Source organism: Mustela putorius, unplaced genomic scaffold (genome assembly GCF_011764305.1).
Source record: "Mustela putorius furo isolate JIRA1106 unplaced genomic scaffold, ASM1176430v1.1 tig00001059_pilon_pilon_pilon, whole genome shotgun sequence".
Classification (NCBI taxonomy): Eukaryota; Metazoa; Chordata; class Mammalia; order Carnivora; family Mustelidae; genus Mustela; species Mustela putorius.
In genome coordinates this window covers 3072236-3093625 of record NW_025421553.1, presented here as the reverse complement: position 1 = coordinate 3093625, position 21390 = coordinate 3072236, and the positions used below count along the sequence as shown (strand labels likewise).

General features: G+C 40.6%; 1 protein-coding gene and 1 pseudogene across 1 annotated transcript in view; both read left to right on the top strand.

The window, feature by feature from the left end:
• Positions 1 to 957: 957 nt before the first annotated feature.
• On the top strand, positions 958 to 1015 carry LOC123393883 (annotated as a pseudogene).
• A 3177-nt stretch (positions 1016 to 4192) lies between these two features.
• DCP2 (decapping mRNA 2) overlaps positions 4193 to 21390 on the top strand; it is a 55384-nt gene continuing 38186 nt past the window's right edge. Inside the window, exon 1 of the mRNA XM_004761329.3 lies at positions 4193 to 4528. Coding sequence (XP_004761386.1) covers positions 4476 to 4528 — 53 coding nt within the window. The 5' untranslated portion in view covers positions 4193 to 4475. The remainder of the gene's footprint in view (positions 4529 to 21390) is intronic.

The window sequence follows — 21390 nt, the reverse complement described above, 5'->3', positions numbered from 1 at the left end:
TTTTTTTAATTTTTTTTAAAAGATTTTATTTATTTATTTGACAGAGAGAAATCACAAGTAGATGGAGAGGCAGGCAGAGAGAGAGAGAGGGAAGCAGGCTCCCCGCTGAGCAGAGAGCCCCATGCGGGACTCGATCCCAGGACCCTGAGATCATGGCCTGAGCCGAAGGCAGCGGCCCAACCCACTGAGCCACCCAGGCGCCCCCAGAAAATACATTTTAAAAAGGAACTTTGAAGATATGTGAAAAGGCTTCCAACAGACTTAATTTACTCTCACTCAATTTAAAAGAAGGCCAATAAGCATATTCAGTGTTTTTTTAAGAATGTGATGACAACTTGTTTTATTGTAAGGATTATTGTATTTGAAAAAATATTATATCATATCATGCTGTACAGACATTAATAATAATTGTTATGGTGTCGTTCTCCCTTAAGCAGAATTCCTGCTGTGAGCTCAGAACTGAATTCTAGTCCTGGCTTCATTTCATACTGTCATTTCATCATTTAATCTCAGTAAGTCTCATTAATCTCTATCTGGCCTATCCCCCGTAGTTAAGAAGACTAAAAGAAATGGCATATTTTTTTAAAAAAGATTTTATTTATTTATTTGACAGACAGAGATCACAAGTAGGCAGAGAAGCAGGCAGAGAGAGAGCGGGAAGCAGGCTCCCCATGGAGCAGAGAGCCTGATGGGGGGCTTGATCCCAGGACCCTGGGATCATGACCTGAGCCGATGGCAGAGGCTTTAACCCACTGAGCCACCCAGGTGCCCCGAGATGGCATATTTTAAAATGGTAAAGGTTTTGATCAATTCAGTTATTTAAAAATTGTATCTGTATTTTAATTGAAGAAGCTCAGCATCTCCCATTCCCTTAATTTCAAACTTCCAATTTATCTGCCTTCCTCAAGCCACGGGCTCCTGGGGCCTGTGGGCAGTTGGGTTTGAATGAGGCCCTGAGTGCTCGCTTCGGCAGCACATATACTAAAATTGGAACGATACAGAGAAGATTAGCATGAATGAGGCCCTGAATTCTTTGGAAGTCACAGCTCAGGGACTTCCATAAGGACTACTCTACTGTGCACCTGTCCAGCTCCTAGACGTGTGTGTGAGGAGGCAGGAGTGGGATGGTGAATGGGCAGGAAAGTAGCTTGGAAGTTGCTAGTCCCCAGACAACCGTGGAATTCTCAGTGGAGGCATTGGCTTAGCACTGTGTGGAAGTCTGGAGATTTGCAGGCTCCTTAGAGCTAGAAAAGGGGTTGTAGAACTTATCCCTGAGCTGAAACTTTGGAGAGATAAAGGAGCAGGAAGATTTCCTCCAAGTCCTTTGGCAAGTGGCAGCGGCCTGCTTCCTTCCTTTGATACCATTGGCCCCTGAGGGATAAACACCACTGGGCCTTCCACTGTTGTTTCACTGCCATCATTTAGAGTACTCTAAATGTGGAGCTTCATGTGGACCACTAAGAAAAATGGCTGTTAAGTTACCACCAGCCAGAGAAAAGAAGTTCAGATAGGACAGGGAGAATGCATATCCGGCAGAATAGAACCATTAAAGGGGCTCACTGTCACCCTTACGGATCCATTACACCATGCTGCCTGGACTTCTAACTGCTCTAGTGGCTGCATTTCTTTGCCTGAGAGCTTTTTCTAGCCACCAGAGCCTGCCTTGCTGCTCATAGGGCAGACGGGTGTGTAGGCTCCAGGAACATGATGGAACCAAGAACTGGTGGAAGTGAGTACATAAATCCCCATCTCCTCACCCCTTCAGTTGAATAACTGCAATGCGTGTTTTACCTGGGTCTCCAGAATCCTCCAGTGGGATCAGCTCCAGTTACCTACAGTGCTGACTTCCTTGATAAAAAAGTTCCTTTCTGACTCTCTTCCTTGCTCTACCATGCTTTCCTGGGTCACCTCCCATGTAAACTACTTGCACTCAAATCCTCATCTCAGGGCCTGCTTCTTAGGAAACCCAAACTAAGACTTGTAGTGTGCCAGGGGGATTGAATAAAGCAAAGAGAATACTCCTGCCTGTGCTCTCATACTCGACTCCCAGAACATTTCCAGTTTGGTCTGGAAGGATTTTCTCTTTAGCGAATTTGACCAGCTGGAAAGAATGACCGACAGATACTGATGTCATGTGTTCCCGACTAACAGCCCAGCCAGGTCGCCCTACAGAGAAGCCCTCAAGAAACAAGTTCCACCTTCATGCTGGAAGCTTCTAATCAGCTTTTATAGCCTTAACTCCAGTTTTTAAATTATGTACTCTTAAAAAAAGATTTTATTTTTATTATTTATTTGAGAGAGAGAGAGAGAGAACACATGAGTGGGGGGGGGGCAGAAGGAGAGGGAGAGGCAGGCTCCCCACTGAGCAGGGAGCCAGATGTAGGGCTTGACTCCAGGACCCTGAGATCATGGTCTAAGTGGAAGGCAGATGCTTACTGACTGAACCACCCAGGTGCCCCTAGTGATGTTCTCTTAAGTGTGAGTGAATACTTGAAGACTACCAGAAAACTTCCAATATGTTAGATGGAGACCTAATTAATAGCAAAACACAGCTGAGAGGAAGAAGAGACTATTCAGGAAGAAGATGTATTGTGTTTGTGGATTTCCTTTTGTTTCGTTTTTTGGTTTTTTGGGGTTTTTTTTTAGAGAGGGAGAGAGAGAGAATCTTAAGCAGGCTCCATATCCAGCTCAGAGCCCCATGCAGGGCTCGACTTCACAACCCTGAGATCATGACCTAAGCCGAAATCAAGAGTCAGTTACTTAGCCAACTGGGTCATCCAGGTGCCCCTAAAAATGTTTTGTTAATATCTTCATAGGGATAAGAAATCTATGAAGCAAGGCTATGACACCGTAACGAAGAGACATTTGAAAGATGAAAGAAAGCTCCAGAAGAGTAAAAACAGTATAGATGGCTGGAAGAAATATTTGTGTTCTCCAATAAAGTGCAAAAACAGAACAACAACAACAAAAAAACCCAGATGGAGGGACGCCTGGGTGGCTCATTGGGTTAAGCCTCTGCCTTTGGCTCAGGTCATGATCCCAGGGTCCTAGAATCGAGCCCCACATCAGGCTCTCTTCTCCTCAGAGAGCCTGCTTCTCCCTCTCTGCCTACTTCTGTCTACCTGTGATTTCTCTCTCTCTGTCAAATAATTTTTTTAAAAAATCTAAAAAAAAAAAAAAAAAACCCCAAAACAAAGATGGAAAACAGGAGAGTAAAATAGATGGTAAAAGGGCTCTTACATCACGTTTGGGCTTGAGTATACATCAGAAGCTGATATAGGGGAGCTATCAAAAGATAAAAGACTGCAACCTATTCATATCTGAACAAAAGAAAATAAAACTTGGGCAGTTGTACAAGCCAAGAATGGAAGTAGAGGTCCTGCTTAGGCAGTTCTTGTAGTGAGGAGAAAATATAATGAGCACCTAATGTAAAGACAAAGGACATTTGGACAGAAATTAAGAAAAAGATGAGAGATTAAATGGTATAATGAACTGAAGTTGTGGCTGAGAGGGTGTGGGGGGAGGTTCCTGTGGACCTGCTGTAAAAGGCGGTTAAAGAACGGATGGATCTAGATTTTTCTGCAAGATCCTAAATGGAGTGGGCTCCATTAAGATGAGGAATCAGCTAGGACCAGTAGGTTGGAGTGGTGTGTGCAGGAGGTAGAATGCAAATTCCTGAGTTCGGGTTCAATCAGTGTTTTCTCACTAGGTGTCAGATATTGGGATCAAGTTTTGTCTGGGTCGCCTGAGGAAAGGCAGAGGTTAAGTCGCAAGCAAAAAGGCAGCTCCCTGCAGGTGTTTGTAGTTAAAGAAGGTACAGCCTTTGGCGTGGAGGGGATGGGGTCGACAATGAATGTTTGTGCAGGATACTTGGTGACAGGAACTGTAAATGCACGCTTGCGCAGGACCGCCTCTGGGGATCTGCCCTGCAGAAGTACGAGCGCCTCCGCGCTTACCGAGAAGACGCTCAGACCACGCCAAACCCTCCAAGCTTGGTCTCCGGGTCTACTAGGAAAATCTGAGTCCTCTGGACTTCCTAGTAGTGCAAAGGAGGCGTGGCGCGCATGCGCGTGACCACACACACTAGGGTTCAATCAAAGGCGGCGGGAAGTTGGTTTTCTGAGGAGCAACTGAGCCGCTTGAAGACGGATTGGAGATGACAGACCAATAAACAAACATTTCATTGGCTTAGCGTGCTCGGCCTCCCGATTCTCCAGCTTCCTATTGGACCTTTCAAGCAGAGTAGGGGCGTGACTACCGGGGCTCCTCCCCGCGCTCTGGCCCAGCCTCGGGGTCCGGGGCTGAGGGAGCGGGACGGAAGTGAGTGGGTCCCGCCCCTTCCCCCTCTGGTCTTCGCTGGAGCCGCCGCTGGAGCCGCCGCTGCCCCTATCCGGCGAGCCGGAGTCTCCGTGCCGTACCCTTGGTCCCCGGCCGCGCGGAGCCGGGATGCACTGCTCCTGCTGTGGGTCCTCATCATGGAGACCAAACGGGTGGAGATTCCCGGCAGCGTCCTGGACGATCTCTGCAGGTACCGCGGCGCTGCCCCTGCCCCCTTCGTCCCCTCCTCGTTTTCTCTCACAGTGGCCGACCACGGAGGCCTCCGCGTCTCCCCCCCGCCCCCATCCTTATCCTCCCTTTCCGGTCCCGCTGCTGCTCGCTTTCCCCGCTCGACCCTTCTCTCTCGGACGATACTACCCCTCTCTCTCCGCCGCAGCCTCCGGGTTTCTCGCGGCTTCTCCGTCCTTCTTCGCGGGGCCCCGGAATTTCCTCATTTTCTTAGTTCCCCAACTCTTGTTTTCCTTCAAGTGATGCCGCTGCGCCAAAGCCAGGGTCTGGAGCGGTTTTTTTTTTTTTTTTCCGGCTGCCCCCTCCCCCTCCCATTGTTTTTTTTTTTTTTTTTTTCTGCCTCTGACTTTTATAGACCGTTTCCCCCCTCCTCCCTCGGTCTCAGGCCTCAGTTCTGTCCCCGATCCCAGGGTTTTGAGTCTTAGTAGTCCCACGCCCCCGGATCTAAGCAGGGAAGCGTTTTCAAACTTAACCTTTCGCCGGTGCGTTCTCCCGCGTCCGTGGCATTTTCTCAATTGCTATAAGGAATTACTGTCTTGTATATTCCCAAACTTGTCATTGGAGGGGGGTGGGGGATAGAGAGTTGCTCTCCCCCCCCCCCATTGTTTAATTTTCCTTACAGGAAATTCTCAACCGCAGGGCTTTAACTCATGGTATACTTTTAGAAGAGAAGTTTTTTGCTTTCTGCCCTCTTGTTAGCGATGATTTCAGATAGCCGAACTTAAGGGAAATATTTTCTTGTTCCGAAATAAAAATTTTGGTGCAGTAATACCCTGTGTTGTGGCCGGCTAGTTGGATTGTGAAATAAATTACAAATGAGTAAAAGGCTCTGATAAAATAACACCTTTCAAGTACAATTAATTACTGTGTTTATGTTTAGAAGTCTGACTTTTAATAGTGGTGTCGCCTTCACGCCTTTTTTATTTTTATTTTTTTAATGGGAAGGAAAGAACTAATACTTGTGGAGGTATTTAACTGTTGTGTGCTAGGTATTGGGTGCTCCCTGCACATATATCATATTATTTAATCCTTGAAACAGCTCCTATTTGGTGCAGTTATTTTCATTTTCATCTGATAGGGTCGGTTTGTAATTTACACAAGGTCACATTTCTTGTAATTCAGAAAATCAAGATTTGAAACCTAAGCCCTTTCTCCTACAGTGTCTGTGCTTTTTCTCCTGCGCCAGGTAGACGTTACAGAAAGTCAAGTCTAACATTTTAAACCTCGCAAAAAGTACGAGTAGATAACGAAAAAGACTGATTTTGGAACTAAAAAGAATTAATGTTGCTGTACTTCTTTGGTGATGCTGTGATTATAATTTTTGAAATATGATTGATTCAAACAAACAGAAAATGCACTTATTTTCTATGATCCCAATTTCATAAGAAAAGAGATTTAGTGTATATTTATCTGTGTGGATGAATGACTGGATGAACATATACAAGAAGTGAGATGACGATTTTTATTTTTTTACTGATATTTTCAAGACTTTTTAAAAAAGATGTGTATTTTATAGTTAGAGAAAAAAAAAAGTAAAGATGAGTATGTGTTTTTTAAAAGGTGGGCAGTAATTATGTATAGATTAGTAGGGATATAGGTTAATAAAAAGATGGGTAATCTCACACTTTTTACAGGCATCTAAAATAATCTTCCTACTAGTATGGGTTTATTTTGACTTACAGAGGATTACAGGGAGCCTCATTTTCTCTCTGTCAAAGAAATAAATCCTAAAATTAATCTTCCTACTAGTATTTTATGAAGGAGGATTGAAAGAAGTTGTTATGTGGATGAAGGTGATTGATTTAATGTGGAGCCCGTTTACTCACAAAATTGTTGTGTTTTGTAAACAATATGTTAAACATGTTTAGTGTTTCAGGTTCTTGGTTTTATTTAAGCGATTTTATATAAGTCTTTTGGAATAGGGTAGCATTTTTTTTTTTCCTTTAAGAAACAAGAGTAACATTTCTTAAAAATTAACATATAATGTATTATTTGCCCCAGGGGTGCTGAGAGTAACATTTTTGGAATTACTGTGTTTTGGCTACATAAATAAGGATTATATGTTTAAAAATTAGGGCTGTCTACTTGACTAATAAACCAATTAACTATTTCTTAAAACTTCAAGTTTTAAAAATCCTTCTATTTTAAAGTTCATATTTATAATATTTTTGATGGTTAATTTAAAGAATTTTAATGTAAATAATTCAGGCTGTTATAATTGTGGGGGTTTTTTTAGAAATAAATTTACTAGGAATTTGTGTTTAATTTGTATACAAATAAAGCTTACATGGAAAAGGTTTAATTTTTCTGCTCTTTTAAGTACCTCTCGATTTATGTGTTTGGTTTTGACTCTTGTTTTTATGTATTCCCTGATTCTATTGTTTATTATTAGTATATGTAAGAAGTTTTTTGTTTTGTGTTCTCGATTTCTGATAAATTACATATTCCAGCTAATCCTGTCTACTTCAGTCATTGATCAGATAGTAATACATTTGGAGAAATGTAAAATTGAGAATGATTTTCATGTGAAAAATTAGAGGAGAAGACTTGCATTCTCAAGAAGTGACTTTATAGCCTGCTTATAACCTAAGACATGGAATGTTATTTTGCAGATGGTTTCATATGCAATATTTCATTTACTGGGACACTGTGCAGCCATTGGGCCTTCCTAAGGCAATTAGCAAACAGTAAATGGAAAGAAAATATTTGTGTCTTGAAATGATGTATATAGTATACTATTGAACATAATACATAGTCATTTGATGCCTTTTGTTAAAACCAGTTTTTAAGTGTTTTGTGTATATGTGTGTGTGTGTGTGTGTGTGTATGCACAAGGAATGTCTGAGAGTATACACACCAAACTGAAAAACACTAGTTATTTCTGGGTACAATGAAATTAGAAAGGAAGGAAAGACGGTCGTCTGAAATGTTCTAGTGAACATTCTAGTAAACTTGTATGTAAAAAGTCAGTCTGCCCCATTTTATGGTGATACTTGCCTCTGTTGCACCATGACTTTGACATTAAAAGTCAAAGAATTTTTCAGTACCATTTAAATTAGATTATTAAATACTTGAAAAACACATTTTTAAAGTAAAAATTGAAAACTACAGCTTGTTTCACTTTTAAAGAAATGCTTGGAGTTTTTCAAAAACCCCTTTAAGAATTAAATGGTGAAGCCACTCTCCTGGTATGTTCTGGCAACTAATGTTGCTGCTATTTTGGTGATTGTGTAAGCTAATCAAATAATTCTTGCTCATCTTCAGGTTGCCATTTTAGTGTTCAGTTTTCCATCATTAATGTACTAATTGTAGTTCTATTAATGTTCCATCTATAGGAAAATTGAAAAGATGACATTTTGTGAGGTGGAGAAATTTTTCCTATAACAAATTATGGAGAAAAGTATTTTATTTCATATATACTATGTTTATACACTTCTTTTTTTTTTTTTTTTTTTTTTTAAGTAATCTTACACTCGATGTGGGGCTTGAACTCATGACCCCGAGATTTAGTTGAGTGCTCCTCCAGCTTAGTCAGCCAGGCATCCCTGTGATGAGGGAGCAGGAGGCTGGCTGAGGACAGAGCAAAAGCTGGCGCCTTGCACCACCCCCCCCCCCTCATCCGCTCCCCTCCATATGTGTAGCATTCCTCAGGCACCCCTGACTGCCATAAAATGATAAATAGTTAACTTGCTGAGATCACAATCCTGCCAGACAGGAGTCTCCCTTGGTTTGCAAATGTCCTTGAGATTACAACAAAGAAGTACCTTATCAATAGCCCAATTTCCAAAGACACAGAACTCAGTTCCTCAAGCCCTAATGTCCCCCTCCCCTCCATAAAAAAAGAAGGAGGCGGAGGTAGAAGGAAAAGTAAATAAAGTTAAATTTCTTCTAAACCTAAATCTCATTAACAAGGATGCTTGATAGCTGGAATGTAACATTCCACCTGGAGACTCCCAATTGTTTTTACTTGATAGTAACCAGACCCTCAATATCCTGATAGTATTCTTTGCCCCAATAGCCCTTCTGAACACCCCTTTGTCTCACCTACCCAACTCCTGTGTATATAACCAGCCACTCCTCACAACCCGGGGCAGCAGCTCTTCCTGCCCACGGGTCCTGTACCCGTGCTTTAATAAACCACCATTTTGCACCAAAGATGTCTTAAGAATTCTTTCGTTAGTCGTCAGCTCCGAACCTCACCCCACCGAACCTGACTTAGGTCCTGGGACTTCATCACCTGCACACACTTTTAAATCTTTAAAACAGATAAAAAACACTTATAGAATGAAAGCATCAAAGTGTAATTTTCATTTATTAAAATTTCTTTCTTTTTTTTTTTTGAGAGCGAGTGCATGCTTACAGCGCTGAGGGGCATGGGTGAGGGAGAGGGAGATAGAATCTTTTTTTTTTTTTTTTTAATATTTTATTTACATATTTAACAGGGAGAGCAGCAGAGGGAGAGGGAGAAGCAGGCCTTCGGGTGAGTAGGGAGCCTGATGATGGGTTTCATCCCAGGACCCTAAAATCATGACCCCAGCCGAAAGAGGCTTAACCAACTGAGGCACCCAGGTGCCAGAGAATTTTAAGCAATCTCCACAACCAGCCTGATGGCAGGGGTTCATCTAACGATGTTGAGATCGTGACCTGAGTTGAAATCAAGGGTCTCTTGCCTGGGTGGCTCAGATGGTTAAGCATCTGCCTTTAGCTTGGGTCATGATCCCAGGGTCTTGGGATGGAGGCCCCAGTCTGGCTCCCTGCTGAGCCTGCTTTTCCCCCTCTCCCTTTATTTCTCCCCCACTGCTTGTGCTCTCTCACTCTCTTCCTCTGTCAAATAAATTAATAAAATCTTTAAAAAAGAGTCCGTTGTCACTTAGCAGAGTGAGCCACCCAGGAGCTCTCCTTTTTCTTATAAAATGTTTTAAAGAAGTCAGTTTTTCTTTTTTTAAAGATTTTATTTATTTATTTGACAGATAAATAAGCGTGAGCTTGCAGAAGCAGGGGGATTGGCAGGCAGTGGAAGAGGTTCCTGCTGAGCAGGGAGCCCAAGCCCAGTGCGGATGCAGGGCTCCAGGCCAGGACCCTGAAATCCTGACTTGAGCCAAAGGCAGATGCTTAACCAGGCTGGCCACCCAGGCTCCCCAAGAAGTCAGCTTTTAGTTTTAAAAAGATGTATTCATGTGTAAGGTTAAAAAAACAAAAAAACTCGAAGAGTATGGGTGAAGTTAGAAAAGCAACAGTCTCCTGTCCTACCCCTTTTTATCTCAGTTCTGCTTTCCAGACTTTTATCTGGTTTGTGTTGAATTCTTCCGGTAGATAATTTAGTATTTTAACATATGCTTGGACTAGCTTCTTGTTTTATCAACTTCAGATGTTAGATTGAGAATTTAGTTAACCTAGGTTGATATTAGGTGAGGGTTTAGTTTATCAAAAGCCTACTGATGCCTTTGTCCTGCTTCCAATAGTTGTATCACTATTTTAAATTGTTATATCAGTTACCTTTCTGCTTTATGAACAGTATTTTGAGTCTGTATTTGATAAGGTGAGACAGTCAGTTCCCCATCTTTTCTTCCATTTCCTTCTTACACATTCCCTCAGTTTCTTAAATATTGATGATAATTACATTCCATTTTTTAACCTTAATGAGGGCTGTTACACTTTTTACTGTTGGTTGACTGCGAAAGCTTGAGCAAGAAATAATAGCATTTTTATACAGTATAACTTTGTACAAATTTTTTGACAGTACATGCAAGTTTACAATGGTTAGGATTTTGTTTCTTTTCCCTCTAGCCATAGTTAGGATTCCTTTTGTAAGGATCTTGGAAGAGAATGCCAAAATGAATTCTTCTTTCTTATAGTCTCCTAATTGGTCAAAATGATGCTGCCTTTTATAGCTTTTTTTTTTCTTTTAGAAAAAGAAGCTTAAGTGTTCTTCATTGTTCCTTCATTCTCTCTGGCTATTCTTTCTTTCTTTTTTTTTAAACATTTTATTTTTTTTTTTTATTTTTTTTATTTTTTTAAAGATTTTATTTATTTATTTGACAGAGAGAAATCACAAGTACACTGAGAGGCAGGCAGAGAGAGAGAGAGAAGGAAGCAGGCTCCCTGCTGAGCAGAGAGCCCGATGCCGGACTCGATCCCAGGACCCTGAGATCATGACCTGAGCCGAAGGCAGCGGCTTAACCCACTGAGCCACCCAGGCGCCCAAACATTTTATTTTTAAGTGATCTCTATACCCATCACAGGGTTTGAACTTAAAACACCCAGATCAGGAGTTGGACACTGTAGCAACTGAGCCAGGCAGGGGCCCTTCTTTCTGGCTAATTCTTGAAGTCTTTTTTTTTTTTTTCCTCTTTTTGATTGTATTGTTCTAGTTTTGACTTTTCCCTTTATGTTTGGATTATGATTCTCCTGTGCATTTATCTCTCTTTAAGCCCAACACATTCAAAATAGCTTCCTCCTCTCCAGCCCTGTCTGTCTGTTCCTTTATTTTGTCCTCAGTCTTAATACTATCTATGCTACGGAATTCTTTTTTCCCTGGAGAGTGCCTTCTTGTCGCCCAATCTGGACTGGTTGTTCCCTAGTCTTGCCAAACATCTGGCCTACTAGAATTCTCTTTCATGGCTCTCCCTGGTTGGGTCTATTATCTCTTTAAATCTCATGTTTCATGCTTTCTTTGTTTTCATTCTTGTTTTCCTGGTGTACATCCTAAAGAAATTTCTTTGAGAGGGTCATTAGAAAGTAAACTTCTGGGACGCCTGGGTGGCTCAGTTGGTTAAGCGGCTGCCTTCGGCTCGGGTCATGATCCCAGCGTCCTGGGATCAAGTCCCATATCGGGCTCCTTGCTTGGCGGGGAGCCTGCTTCTCCCTCTGCCTCTGCCTGCCACTCTGTCTGCCTGTGCTTGCTCTCGCTTCTCTCTCTATGACAAATAAATAAATAAAATCTTAAAAAAAAAAAAAAAAAAGAAAGTAAACTTCTGAGTCCTTATACGACTAAAATGCCTGTTTCTCTTCCCCCACTTAATGTTCCCAGGTGGTTCAGGGTTCAGACTTTTTTGAGTACCAGGGTTCTAGGAAACAACCTCAACAGTTTTCTTCAGGGCCAGTTCTTTCAATGTAATTTTTTTCTTCATCATGCCCCAGATTTTCCTTTATGTTGGATGATTTTTTTGTTGCTGTTCCATATTTAAGATGAGGGTATAAGGGGCTTGTTTATTGAAAGGCTTCTCTTTTTTGTGAGTAGATAGGATGTTAGCTCTTACATTGGGAATCCTTGAAAACCAGTTTTGCTTTGGGTGATGCCAACACCCAAACCGATCAGCTAAAGTTAGAAGAGAGCCTCAAATGTTGTTCCCCTTCCTCCACTCTTGGAGGAGAAAGTCCTGATTCAAAGGAGTGAAAGAGGACACTCTTTCACATAGACCGTTTTCTGTTACATAAGTAGACCTTGCCCTTTCCTCTCCCTTTTTAAGAATTGAAGTACAGGTGACAAAATGTTAACGTTAGTTTCAGGTGTACAACAGAAGTGATTTGAGTACTCTGTGATGCTGTGCTTACCACAAGTGTAGCTACCATCTGTCACCATACAAATGCTATTAATATACCGTTGACTATATTTCCTGTACCATACCTCTCATTTCTGTGATTTACTCATTCCAAACTGGAAGTATGTATCTTCCACTTCCTTTCACCCATTTTGCCCATCCCCCTAATCTCTTTCCCTCTGGCAACTATCTTTTTGTTTTCTGTATTTATGGGTCTGTTTCTCTGTGTTCATTTGTTTTGTTTGGTTCCAGACATAAATGAAGTCATGGTATTTTTCGGACTTGTTTCATTTAGCTTCACTTGTTTCACTGTCTAGGTCCCTCCATGTTTTCACAAATGGCTAGATCATTCTTTTTTTAAAGCTGAGTGATGTTCCATTATATATGTGTATGTATATATGCAGATATATATCTTTATCCATTCATCTGTTGATGGACCCTTGGGTTGTTTCTATAGCTTGACTATCGTAAATAATGCTGCAGTAAACATAGGGTGTGTATATCTTCTTGAATTGGTGTTTTTGTTTTCTTTGGTTAAATACCCAGTTGTGGAATTACTGGATTATACGGTATTTCTGTTTTTAATTTTTTGAGAAATCTTTCTACTGTTTTCCACAGTGGCTGTACCAATTTAAATTCCCACCAACAATGCACGAAGTTTTCTTTTTCTCTGTATCCTTGCCAGCACTTGTTATTTCATGTCCTTTTGATTTTGGCCATTCTGACAGGTATGAGATGATGTTTCATTACGGTTTGATTTGCATTCCTCTGATGGTGAGTGATGTTGAGCATCTTTTCATGTGTCTTTTTGCCATCTGTAAAAAAATGTCTATTCAGGTCCTCTTCCATTTTTAATCAGATTATTTGTTTTTTGATGTTGCATAGGTTCTTTTGGATAATAACCCTTTACTGGATATATCATTTGCAAACATCTTCTTACATTCAGTAGGTTGTTTTGTTTGTTGATGGTTTCTTTTGCTGTGCAGAAGCTTTTTATTTTGGTGTAGTCCCAGTGGCTTATTTTTTGCTTCTGTTTTCTTGCCTGAAGAGACAAACCCAGTAAAATGTTGCTAAGTTTGATGTCAAAGAAATTACTGCTGAGGTGCCTGGGTGGCTCAGTCCGTTGAGCCTCTGCCTTCAGCTGGGTGGTGAATCCCAGGAGATCCCACTGAGCAGGGAGGAGCCTGGTTCTCCCTCCCTCTTCTGTAGCATCTCCTGCTTGTGTGTGCTCTATCTCTTGGTATCTAATGAATAAATAAAATCTTTAAAAAAATTAGTGCCTGTGTTTTTTTCTAGGAGTTTTAAGCTTTCATGTTACATTTAGATTTTATGTTGAGTTTATTTTTGTGTGTGGTGTTACAAAGTGGTTCAGTTTCATTCTTTTGCTTGTAAATCTTCAGTTTTTCTAGCACCATTTATTGAAGAGACTGTCTTTTCCCCATATATATTTGTTGTAGATTGACCATATAAATAAACGTGGGTTTATTTCTGGGTTCTCTGTTCCGTTGATCTGTGTCTATTTTTGTGTTAGTACCCCATACTGTTTTCATGATTATAGCTTGGTGGCCTTCCTTTCTTTCATTCCTTCCATCCATCCTTCCTTCCTTCCTTCTTTCTTTCAGTTTTATTTATGCATTTGTCAGAAAGAGCCCACACAAGCAGGGGGAGCCTCAGGCAGAGTGAGAGGCAGGCTCCCTGCTGAGCAAGGAGCACGTTATAGGACTCCATCCCAGGACGGTGGAATTCTTTTTTGGTAGTGTCTTTGTGTGGTTTTGGTATCAGGATAATGTTGGCCTGGTGGAGTATATTTGGAAGCTTTTCTTCTTGTTATATTTTTTGGAATGGTTTGAGGAGAATAGGTGTTAACTCCTTAAATGTTTGGTGGAATTGACTTGTGAATCAGTCTGGTCCTGGACTTTTTTTGGTGGAAGATTTATTTATTTATTCATTTGTTTATTTGACAGAAAAAGAACAAGTAGACAGAGAGGCAGGCAAAGGTGGAGGGGGGGCAAATCCCCTGCTGAGCAGAGAGAGCCCGATGGGAGGGGGGCTTGATCCTAGGCCCTGAGATCATGACCTGAGCTAAAGGCCGAGGTCTAACCCACTGAGCTACCCAGGCACCCCTGGAAGTTTTTTGATTACTGATTCAATGTGGTTACTAGGAATCCGTCTACTTAGATTTTTCTATTTCTTCCTGATTCAGTTTTGGAATATTGTATATTTCTAGGAATTTATCCATTTTCTTCCAGACTGTCCAATTTGTTGGCATACACCTTTTTTATAGTAGCCTTTTAATAGTCATTTGTATTTCTGTGCTGTCAGTTCTTCTCATTTTTTTCTGATTTTATTTATTTGGGTCTTTTCTCTTTTTGAGTCTGTGTAAAGGTTTATCAATTTTGTTTGTCTTTATACTTGGTTTCATTGATCTTTTTTTTTTTAGTATCATTTATTTCTGCTCTGATCTTTTTAATTTCCTTTATTCTGCTAATTTTGGGCTTGTTCTTTTTTTAGTTCCTTTAGGTGTAATGTTAGATTGTTTGAGATTCTTCTTGTTTCATGAGGCAGGCTGTATTGCTATAAATTTCCCTCTTACCAACTGTGTTTGCTACATCCCAAAGACTTGACTATTGTGTTTTCATTGTCATTGGTCTCCATGTATTTTTCAGTTCCCTCTTTAATTTCTTCTCTGACCCATTGGTTGTTTAGTAGCATATTGTTTAGTCTCCACGTGTTTGTGTTGATTCTAGCTTTTTTTTCCTTTTTATTTTTAAACTTTTAAAAAATATTTTATTTATTTGAAAGAGTGAGCTTGAGCAAGTACGGGCAGGAGCTGGGGGGAAGGGTAGAGGGAGAGGGAGAGCTGACAGGACTGGATCCCAGGATCCTGAGATCATGACCTAAGCTGACATCAGACATTTAAGCAACGTCTGATGCCCTTCTAACAGAGGTTGCCCTTCTAACCCTTCTAACGAAGGTTATGAGGGTGCCCTTTTTTCTTATAGTTGAGATACAGTTTTACACTGTTGTGGTCAGAAAAGATGCATGATATGATTTCAGTCTTAAATTTGTTGAGACTTGTTTTGTAGCCTAATGTGTGATCCATCCTGGGAGCGTTCCATGTTTATTCTGTTGTGATAGGATGGAATGTTTTGTATATATCTATTAAGTCCATTCAGTCTGAAGTGTCATTCAAAGACACTACTTCCTTACTGACTTTTTTTTGCCTAGATGATCTATCAGTTGATATAAGTGGGGTGTTCAGGTTCCCTGCTTTTGTTTTACTGTCGGTTTCTCCCTCTATGTCTGATACATAGATATTTACAATTATTCTATCATCTTTGTATTGATATTTTTTATCATTAGGTAATGCCCCTTTGTCTCTTGATACAGTATTTGTTTTGAGGTCTGTTTTACCTAATGTAAGAATTCCTTCTCTGGTCCTCCCCCCCCCCCCCGTTTCCATCTGCATAGAAAATCTTTTTCTTTTTTTTTCTTTTTTTTTTTTTTTAAAGATTTTATTTATTTATTTTACAGAGAGAGATCACAAGTAGGCAGAGAGGCAGGCTGAGAGAGAGAGAGGAGGAAGCAGGCTCCCCACTGAGCAGAGAGCCCGATGCGGGACTCGATCCCAGGACCCCGAGATCATGACCTGAGCCGAAGGCAGCAGCTTAACCCACTGAGCCACCCAGGCGCCCCGAAAATCTTTTTCGATTCCATTATTTTCAGTGTGTCTTTAGGTCTGAAGTGAGCCTTTTGTAAGCAGTGTATTGCTGGGACTTGTTTTTTGTCTATTCTGTCAGTCTGTGTCCTTCATTTGGAGCGTTTAGACCATTTACATTTAAAGTAATTGTTGATGGGATACTATTCAGCCATCAAAAAATGAAATCTTGCCATTTGCAATGACATGGATAAACTAGAGGGTATCATGCTAAGTGAAATAAGTAAATCAGAGAAAGACAATTATCATATGATCTCACTCACATGTGGAATTTAAGAAACAAAACATGATCATATGGGAAGGGAGGGAAAAACAAAACAAGATGAAATCAGAGAAGGAGATGGTTACCTAAGTTTGAATAAATTCGGAAAGAATTTCATTTTTACTACTCCATGTTATATATATATGTTGTCATATTTTGTCTTTTTGTTTTGTGAATTCCTCATTTTTTAGATCTATAATTGACTTGACTACTTTTGTCTTTCAACCTTCATACTAGCTTTGTAAGTACTTGCTCTGCTACCCTTATGTATGTTTGCTTTTACTCATGAAATTTTTTCCTTTCATAATTTTCTTCTAGTTATGGCTTTTTCTTTTCCACTTAAGCCTCTAATGTTCTTTAAGGCTGGTTTAGTGGTGATGAACTCCTTTCATTTTTGTGTCAATAACTCTTTATCTCTTCTTCAATTCTGAATGATAATTTGCCAGAGAGATTATTCTTTGTTGTGTATTTTTTTCCTTTCAGCATTTTGAGTATGTCATGCCACTTGTTTCTGGCCTGCAAAGTTTTTGCTGAAAAATTAACTGATAGCCTTCTGGGGTTTTCTTTGTACATAAGTGTTCTGCTCTTAATGCTTTTAAAATTCTTTTATTTTTAATCTTTGACATTTTAGTTGTTATGTGTCATGGTGTGGAACTCCTTAGGTTCATCTCTCTCCTCCTTTTGGGACTCCTATAATGCAAATTTTGTTCACTTGATGTTACCTGAGAGATCCCATGACCTATCCTCTTTTTTTTTTTTTTAAACTGTTGAGTTGGGGTGCTTTCCATTAGTACGTTTTCAAGAATGTTGCTTTTGCATCTTCTAATCTACTGTTGATTCCCTGTACTGTACTTTTCATTTCAGTTACTCTTCAATTGTATTTTTTCCCCCATATTTTCTATCTCTTTGTTGAAGTTTTTACTGAGTTCCTCCACTCTTCTCTCCAGTCTGGTGAGCACGACTATTTCTTCAAAGTCTTTGTCAGGTAGATTGGTTATCTCTGTTACATTTAGCTCTTCCTCTGAGATTTTGTCTGTTTGGAGCACATTCCTGTCTCCTCATTTTGCTTGAGTTCCTGTGTGTGTTTTCTAGGAATTGGGCAGAACAGCTCTTTTAAAATTGAGGGGCATGGTCTTGTGTATGGTTGTCCCCTTCGTATACTGTGTGTGCCCAGTGACTTTTACTGGCGGGGGCTTTGGCTGGTGTGGGCTTGGGGTTCTGGGGCACTCTGCTGGGACTGGCCTGGTGGGATGTCTACAGCTGAATTGGGCATGGGCCAGGGTGGTCCCAGAACTCTTTGTATAGAGTGTGCCCTGTCAGGACAGCTGAAACTGAAGTGACTGGAAGCAGAGGGAGTCTGGGGTTCTTTATGCATAGGCACTCTGGCAGGATCCCTGAAGCTGAAATAGGCAGTGGGTGGGGTGGTTTGAGGTTCTCTGAACAGAGGTATCCTGGCAGGGTTCGTGAAATTGAAACAGTAACAAGGTTGGCTGGTCTGGGATGGCCCATGCAAAGGTGCCCTGGCCTAGATGCCTGGAGATGAGGCTGGGCACAGTGTGTGTGTCGGGGTGTCCCAGGGTGTTCTCTGCAGTGGGTTCCTTGGCAGCGTGGTTAGAGCAAAGGTGGGTATAGGCCAGGGATTCCTGCGGTACTTTGCACAGGGGGTGTCCTGGCATGTTTCTCCTTTTTTAAAAGTCCTATTTCTTATTCCCATTTCCAGCTTACCGTTCTTCACTTGGGGCTTTTCTGGATTGGGATGGGAATGAGATTGGATTTCTTTGTCCTGTGTACTTTCCTACCACCTTTTAGGTTGTGGTTGGTGTCTAGAAACTTAACTTGAAATGAAACTTTTTGGTTAAAGATAATGTAGGTTGTATGCAAACATTGATTCCAATAAAAGAATAAAGTTTTAAAAAATTTTAAATATATAAAGTCACAAGGAAAGGAATAATGGGTGAAATGATGAGCAACAAAATTTGGTGACTAAAAGGGAATGTTGTATGTGACTTAGCAGACTTAATAGACCCAAATGAGAGACTAGTATAATAGTATTAATCTACTCTAGAATAAGAGAATATTGAAAAATGGCAGAAGTGAATTTATATAGCTTGTAAACGTACTGAAAATCCTCAGCCTTCTTCCCCTGCTCAGCTAGTAGAACATGACAGAGCTCGGCCTTTACCCTCCAGGTCCAAGATTGGAAGAATCTTTAGGTGATCTAACACATGAGGATAGACCTAAAGATACTGACATTGGTGGTTCCTCAGTTAAATGGCTCAGCCTGATCACTCACTTTAAATGGTGCCTCATAGTTTGACAACCTTTCTTTTTTTTTTTTTTTTTTTTTTTAAGATTTTATTTATTTATTTGACAGAGAGAAATCACAAGTAGGCAGAGAGGCAGGCAGAGAGAGAGAGAGGAGGAAGCAGGCTCCCCGCTGAGCAGAGAGCCCGATGCGGGACTCGATCCCAGGACCTTGAGATCATGACCTGAGCCGAAGGCAGCGGCTTAACCACTGAGCCACCCAGGCGCCCTTGACAACCTTTCTAAATAGCTTTGTGGTCTGTCACTTAAATGTGAAAATCTGAATAGGTCTCTTAAGATGAAAACTAGAGCTTAAAACTAAAAGAAAAAAAAAAAGACAATTGGGAAGAATCGACTTAGGCAGGTAAACGTTAAAAAAAATAGCGATCTCCTTAGGTAGGGTTTTGTGATCATGGAAAAACAGGATAGCCTATAAAAGCATAATTTAAACAGTTAAAAATAGCATTTGAAAATTAAAAATATGAGTGCAAAACCAAAAATCTTAATAGATGGTTTGCAAAATAAAGTAGAGAATGTTTCTCAGAAGGTGAGGGGTGGGGGAAGGAATCAGGTAGGAAATACCAGAGGAGAGTAAAGAATTAGGAGGATCAGTCCATGGCACTGAAGGATGTGAGTTTCTAAATAGGCAAGGTCCACTGAATGGCTAGTGCGGTAGATAAATAATAGACAACTGGAAAATTTCAGAACACTGGGGACAGAAGGAAGAACTTGGAATCTTCCAGGCCAAAAAAAAAAAAATATGCCAGACAAAGGAATCTGAATGGTTTCAGTCAATATCAAAATTGGAGGCGGGCAAGAGACAGCATTGTCTTCAAAACTATGAAGGAAATTATTTTCAACCTATAATTCTGTAACTAGGCTAGTTGTCAAATATGAAGATAAAGGTATTTTGAGATACAGAGTGTCTCAGTATTTATCTCCCTTGCATCTTTCACCAGAAGATTTGGGAGAATATACTTCAATGAAAAGAGGAAAGAAGATTGAGGAGAAAGACAGGGTACAAGAAACAGGAAATCTAATGAGATAGAGGCATAGGGAGCCATGGGATGCCAGTGAAAGGACAACGTAGGATGACAGATGTGTATGATTGTTGTAGACAGTCATAGATGACAACCAGCTCAGACTGGAACAGATAAGAATTCTCAAAGATATTCTTCAAGATGAAACTATGTGTTTGAATTAACATCTGAGGAAAAAAATTTAGGAAACTATTGGAAGATTGAATTAATGACAGGTGTAATAGAGAACACAAAGCAAATGCAGTGATAAGACATTAATTATGGTAAGAACGAAGGATTGTGCAGGAAAGGAAAAGTAAGCCTAGCTTACTATGTGGCTTAGTTGTGAATTACTTTTACAGTCATAGTAATGGAAAGACTAAGTGCTGATCTAACTCTGGTTATCAGTAGGTGTGATTTTTGCTCCCCTCAGGGAACATTTGGTAATATTAGGAGATCTTTTTGGTTGTTTCACCTTGGGTGGGGAGGGCTGTTGACATTCTAATGGGTAGAGGCTAGGGTTGCTGCTGACCATCATCCAGTGCACAGGAAAGCTCCTTCCAGCGTAGATTTGCCTGCTTCAGAATGTTAGTAGTGCTGAAGTTGACAGCCTAACCAAAACTGATAGAATTTTGTTGAGTGGGTAGAAAGATCAGAAGGGGTTGTAGAATGGGAGTGGGGATAGAGTTAATTCCATAATGGAAATAATGCCCCAAATTTAGAAAATAAAAACCAGAGTTTGTTTTAGAGATGTGTTAAGTAAGATAAAATCAGATAAAAGTTTAGATTTTTGCATTGCTGTTTGTTCTGTTTTACCTTCCAGTGGCTATTCTGAGACTTAGCAGTGGTCTGTGTCAGAGTTCAGTTCACAAAGTTGGTGGTATGCTGTTTGTTGTCTAATCCAAGCTTGTGTAGTTTGGGCTTGAGCCTTGTTCATAAACAATTTCCCAGGACCATTTTCCTGAGCTGCTTCTCTTTTGCTCTCTCCTTGCTACATATTGGCTCTTTGGGTCTGTCCTTTTGGGTTCTGTAGCCAGAGAGCCACTCTGGTGTTCACACTTCATGTGTTTCTGCTTATATCTGAGACTGAGCATCTGGATGTTAGAAGAATAAAAGCTGTGGAGATTGGCCCTACTCTCTTGGAACCACACAGTTCTTAGGATTCAAGAGGAAGTTTCCTGTTCCTTAGAGTTTTAGCCTCTGTGGGTCTCTGTTAAAGCCACTCTTGGAGCCACCTCTAACCACGATGGCATTGCTTGGGGGCTGGGGCATGGGAGAAAGGAGAAAAGAAAGGAAGAATTTTCCTATCTTCAAGTGTTAGGAGATCTACTTAGACTCCTCTCTCCATCCCTGAGGCAGAATTAGAAGGCTTCTAGGGCTGTCTCTGTTCGTGCTGGTGCTCACCTCCAAACCCCAGTCCACCCAGGCGATACTGGAAGGTGGAAAAATGGTAAATTCACTTGGAATACTGTCTTCCCCAGCCTTCCTACTACTATTTACTTTTTGTAGTCCTCCAATAGCTGCTCTGTGCATTTTGTTAAGGTTTTAATAGCTGCATTTTATTGGAGGGACAGAGTGGATTGTGTGTGTTTCATCTAACCAGAATAGGAACCTATGTAAGCATTTAAACATTATATTATAACTATCACTTTCAAAGTATTGTTAAACAATTTACTAGACTATGGGAATAAAAATATACAAGAATAGAGTACATTATCTCAGGGAACTAATTTGGAGGAGTTTGTGGACAATAATAGTAAAAGCGATATAATTGTAAAGGAGTGGGAGTCTGAGGGTATGTAAATTTGTTCAGAGGAGCCTGGTGTGTCTACATAAGAGAGTAGTGTTAGTAAGTCATGAAGGACAAATCAGGAGTTTGCTAGATGTACAAGGAAAAGGAAGTAAATATAGTATGTGGGTGATAGTTTAGGACATTTCCAAGAATTTGGTATCGCTGGGTATAAAGAACTTACAGAGTAA